Below are 5,536 nucleotides of genomic sequence, written 5' to 3' on the forward strand. Positions count from 1 at the left end.
ATGTGCTTTTCTTGCACAAAAATTAGAAATAGGCAGTTTTCTTGCACGAAAGTTAGAAACAGAGAAGAAGAGGTAAAAGATGAAGCCAGTTTAAATTACAACCTATACAAATGTCTAAAACTTTGCCAAACAATTGGGCAGCCACTCACCACATGTGGCAGCTAGGCACTTGAATTGGGGCCAGTCTGAATTGACTTCAGTATGAAAAAAGAATGTAAAATATTTCATTTTTTTTTATATTGATTACATGAAGAAATGACAATATTTTGGATATATTAGGTTAAATAAAATGTATTATTAAAATTAATTCTACCTGTTTTATTTTTTAATGTGGCTACTAGTAAATTTTAAATTACAAATTTGGCTCACATTATATTTCTGTTGGATGATACTGCCCTAAAATAAGAACGTCAACACTAGTCTGAAATCTGAAACTAGTTTAGGATGGAAACAGCCAGTCGCTTGCATTCTACTAGAATTTGCTTTTACTCTTTAAGGACTCATCTGATTATTAAGATTAAATAATTCTAAGGAAAAATATGTTTATCTTAGGAAATTGTAGTTTACTTGTTTTGAACACAAAAGTTTATGGTACTGAGATAGTTAATGCTATAGCTATTTTGATAGAAAGGAAACTTTAATAGAAATACTTATATCTTTAAGTATTCTTTATACTTTTAGACAGTTGGACAATGTAAAGCGATAACATCATCTTTCCAATATTCCCTGTGGAATAAACCAACAGGGTAGATAGTTGGTAATGCTGTGCATACCTCTGTAGCTTTGGTGAGCACCACATGGAACCAGCCTAATCCAAACCTGCATTCCAGATCACAACGCATTAACAAGCACGCCAGTGTAAAGCTAAATGGCTAATTCATGGGAAGAAAAAATCTTACGGGGTAAATGCATTTATGCATTTAACTTACCCAAAAAAAAAATCTATTCAGAGAATGTTTTTTAAAAGTTTGATTACAGTTCATCTCCTCCAAGTGATGCCTACTAATGTACTTTTGATGTTATTGTAACTTTATTAACAGATGATGTAACTGTTATTTGGGTTATGCTGAGGTTTTCTTCTTTGTTTTGTGGGGTTTTGGGATTTTTCGTTTGGTTAGTTGGGTTTGGTCTTTTGGGAGAGTTTTTGTATTTTTAAATAATGAGGTGCTCTGCTGCAGTAGCTTGAACAGTTATCTCTCAGCCCTTCTTACTGTGTTAGGTGATTCTGAAGCAGTGAATGAATGCTGTCTTTTTTTTTTTTTTTTTGCTCTGTTTAACTATTGGTTTGCTCTGTTGCCTGTTCAGATGCTCTTACAGATGCAACTAATTCATGAAATTTCCAACTTAAAGAATTTAGTTAAGCATGCAGAAGTGTGTAATCAAGATCTTGAGGTGAGCTTTTATGTTGATATTTCTGTTGATAAGGGACTAGAGCTATAAAATATACATCATATGTAATTGAACATGATTTCAGAAAAGAGAAGGAATTATATTTTTTAAGTATCAACTTTTAAATTTTACTGTCTAAACTATTAAATGTAAATTCTTTTTAATCCCTTAGAATTTAGATCCAATTAAATTGTGTTTCACTCTCCTTTGATTCTTTTAGAATGAACTAAGTTCAAAAGTAGAGCTGCTTAGAGAAAAGGAAGACCAGATTAAAAAGCTACAGAAATACATAGACACTCAAAAATCAGAAAATGTGAACATGGACTTGTCATACTCATCGGTAAAAATCAGGTTTATTTTGTTGTGTAATCATGTTGGCATTTATAGTGTACCATCACCATCATCATAGCAAATGCTTACGTTGAGCCTACTGTGTGCCGAGCGTTGTTGTAGTTGTTTTACATTTAGTATTTTATTTAATCCTATCAGTAAACCTATGGGAAAGGGACTGTTGGTATCATTGCCATTCTACAGATAAAGAATCGCTCAGAGAGTTGAGGACATCATTCTTTGAGTGAATGTAAGTAAGTTAGGAGTGAGCTTCCATTAAAAACCAGTAATTCAAAAAACATTTTAATTTTTTTCAATTGTTTTATACAAATGCATGAAGAAGTATGTAGTTGATCTCAGCCAAGATATCAGATCTTGGCATTAAGTAACATTTGAATCTCATGGTGAAATTGTTAAATTTTTTTATTTGCTTTCAATCCACCTGATTACTTCAAGAAAGTATCTGTTTGATTCTAGTTTTTAACACCCTTTTTTAAAAGGCAACAGTTTCTAGCTAGAATTTTTTTCTTTTTTTAAAGATTGGCACTTGAGCTCACATCTGTTGCCAATCGTCGTCATCATTTTTTTTTTCTTCTTCTTCTCCCCAAAGCCCCCCAGTACATAGTTGTATGTTCTAGTTGTGGGTCCTTCTGTCTGTGGCATGTGTGATGCTGCCTCAGCATGGCCTGATGAGTGATGCCATGTCCGCACCCAGGGTCCGAACCAGCAAAACCCCGGGCCACTGAAGTGGAGCTCGTGAACTTAACCACTTGGCCACGGGGCTGTCCACTAGCTAGAATTTTTTTAATCTTAGTTTCTGTTGTTCTTTTGTTTTCATTTGAACTTGTCAGAGTACTTTTTGTTACCTTCTATTAATCACAAATGATTCTTTTTAAAAGTGTTGTTACTGTTTGGAGGCCCTGGGAAGAAAGGTACTTTCATATAATCTTCGAGTGTCTACTGACAGAGTGGCAAGCAGAATTGCCCACTTTTTAAAAGTTGTTCTTTATTTCTTTCTCTTTATTCATTCATTCATTCATTCATGCATTAATGTTTTCCCAAGGACATATGGTTGAATTCATGTCAGCTAAAGTCATGTTAAAATGCTACTTCTCTTTAAAAATGACACAGTGGATCTTTGTATGTATTTATCAGTTATATTTTCTCTTCTGTGAGTTGCCTGTTCGTATCTTTTCTCTCTTTTTCTTTTGGATTGTTTGTCTTTTTTTTTTCAGTTTGTGATTTAATATTCTTAATTTTAACTATTAATTGCTCACCTGTCATGTTTTGGAGAGAATAATTGAAAAATACGTAGGAAACTTTAACAGGCTAGCTGAGCAACAATTGTGTTAATATTTTTTAAACAATAACAGATTTCTTAAATTACAGTACTTCTATATAGTGCTTTTATAATTTGGAAAAAGATAACCAGAATTTTTAAAAATATTTTTATTTTCGAAAATGTCATTTCTTTTCATCTATCCTAAAAAAAATTTGGTGATTAACGTATTTTCACCATTTTTGATTTGTTAGGAATGACATCTGTGTGTGTGTTCTCTAAAGTCTTTTCCAACTCTAAGAAAGTTAGCTTTCAGGAAATCCTTTTTGTTGTGTGTATAGGAAAACATTCAAGACCTCAAACAGATGAAACAGACTCTGTTCGATGCTGAGGCTGTAGCCCTCGATGCCAAGAGAGAAGCAGCCTGTCTCAGGAGTGAAAATCTGGAGCTGAAAGAGAAAATGGTAAGTGATTTTTGTTATATTTATAATAAAGCAGTTGTAATGATCACTACATTTTTGTGAATTTGTATTGTTTCTCTCATAGAAAGAACTTGCAAGTGCATGCAAGCAAATGGAAAATGATATTCAGTTATATCAAAGGCAGTTGGAGGCAAAGAAGAAAATGCAAGTTGATCTGGAGAAAGAATTACAATCTTCTTTTAATGAAATAGCAAAACTCACCTGCCTTATAGATGGAAAAGTTCCAAAAGGTATTTTATAATTTCAGACTTACCTCTTTGCAAATCCAACTGCCTAAAGGATTTTGCACCTCCATTCCAATGATTAAAAGTCCATTGTTCTCTGATGTTTGTAAGTAGCCTAATATTAAATTTCAATATCATTTGGTGTCAGTATTTATAAGTGTTTCCATGGACTTCAAATTATAAAGGTTTAAGAATTATTTTTCAAATGAATTGGACCTGATCTTGAAAAAGGCGATTCAAGAACTTTTAACAATTGGATTACCTGTTGACCAACACTGGTTCTTTCTTTAATAAATTTTATATAATCTGATTAAGTAATCTAAGTTTGTATGTAATTTAAATTGTCCCAATAACTGCAAACTGTTTAATTTACCAAAAATATCCTAGATTTGCTCTGTAATTTGGAATCAGGAAGAAAGATTACTGATCTCCAGAAAGAACTGAATAAAGAAGTTGAAGAAAATGAAGTTTGCATAAAGAAGTTAATTTGCTCTCAGAGTTGAAATCTTTACCCTCAGAAGTAGAAATGCTAAGGAAAGAGGTAAATATGTTTTTAAGCAAATAACTCTTACTTTGAAATAAAAACCCTTGCAATATTGCCTTAAATATTTTGCCATAGTTTGTTTTAAAGTAACAGTGAAGAGACTGTAAACATTTGACCCTGCTTGTTAGGAACATTTTCAAAGAATATGTAACAGTATACTTAGTAATGAGATCCATGTAGGGGCCATTTCTATAGTCCTCAGATGTAGTGCTTTTCAACAGAGATTGATGGCCCACCCTTAGTCTTTATCTTTTTTGGTGCTGTTGCTGTGGTCATATCACTATGTTGAATAAAGGAGAGTAAGGAGGTAAAGAGGGTGGCATTGATGAAGTTTTAGAGGTTGACGTAAATATTGCAGCCTAGTGAGCAATTCCGGAAACCTTCTGCCAGCCTTTCCTTTTTCTGCCTTTCTGAAAGAAATAAAAAGGACAAGAATTTGAGTACTTACTACATGGTGAGCATCATGCTAAACAACTTTAGCAACGTTATTTAGTCATCCTAAAAACTCTTTAAAGTACATGCTGTTTTTTAGCCCAACACATAGTTATGGATCTAAAAGCTGAGTTACACAGACCTGCCTCCTACCCTGAGCCTGTGGTTACAAGAGCTCTACTGTCTCGCTCCCTCTCCTTTGTCTCAACTTTGGCTCTCCTCTCTTTTTCCCACTTCCTTCTCCTTTATCTTTCACAATGATTAAACTATTTATAAGCTGGATATTGTTGGTTTAAATTAATTACTTAAATAATAGTTTAAATTTAAGTTATTTAAAATTTAAATTATTCATGGATTAAGTTTTTGGAAATCTGAGCTGCATTCAAAGCCTTTAGAAAGAAAATAATAAGTCAAATTCTAAGAAAAACCATAAGATGCCTGAAACACCATAAAGTTAGAAAACACTTTAGAATGATAGATAAGGAAATAAAGACATCCTAATTAAGTGTTTCTTCTCCACTCAATCCTTACTAGAACCCAAACAAAACTTTGATGGTAAAGTTAAGCAGGATAATATATGGTTATAAAGATGTGACAATAAAAATATTACCTTTCCTCAGTCAAATCTGTGCTTAATTTCAATGTCTTTTTTCTTTTTTGCAGATAAAGCTTTTCTTTTCCTGATAACTGCTGTAGTGGATCTTATATTGCTAACATAGCTAAATTTTATTTCTTTTCCGTAGATAAATGACAAATCTGAAGAGCTCTATAAAATAACATCAGAAAAAGACAAATTGTTTTCTGAAGTAGTTCATAAAGAGAGTAGAATTCAAGATTTACTTGAAGAAGTTGGGAA

The 5,536-nt window shown here is 32.7% G+C and overlaps 1 protein-coding gene across 1 annotated transcript; it reads left to right on the forward strand.

Moving 5' to 3' along the window:
* The first annotated feature begins 1,309 nt into the window (after positions 1-1,309).
* On the forward strand, positions 1,310-5,536 carry LOC124232653 (centromere-associated protein E-like). Its single transcript, XM_046649597.1, has 6 exons — positions 1,310-1,392; positions 1,610-1,729; positions 3,340-3,462; positions 3,545-3,710; positions 4,092-4,245; positions 5,424-5,536. Exons 1-5 carry the CDS (start codon positions 1,318-1,320, stop codon positions 4,205-4,207), a joined length of 600 nt encoding a protein of 199 aa, XP_046505553.1. The 5' UTR covers positions 1,310-1,317; the 3' UTR covers positions 4,208-4,245; positions 5,424-5,536.

Source organism: Equus quagga, unplaced genomic scaffold (genome assembly GCF_021613505.1).
Source record: "Equus quagga isolate Etosha38 unplaced genomic scaffold, UCLA_HA_Equagga_1.0 HiC_scaffold_9669_RagTag, whole genome shotgun sequence".
Taxonomy (NCBI): Eukaryota; Metazoa; Chordata; class Mammalia; order Perissodactyla; family Equidae; genus Equus; species Equus quagga.

Coding starts and splice junctions, on each gene's coding strand:
- LOC124232653 (XM_046649597.1), top strand. CDS start 1,318: ATGCAACTAATTCATGAAATTTCCAACTTAAAGAATTTAGTTAAGCAT. Junction 3,463..3,544: donor TGGAGCTGAAAGAGAAAATG/GTAAGTGATTTT, acceptor TTTCTCTCATAG/AAAGAACTTGCAAGTGCATG. Junction 3,711..4,091: donor AGATGGAAAAGTTCCAAAAG/GTATTTTATAAT, acceptor AAAATATCCTAG/ATTTGCTCTGTAATTTGGAA.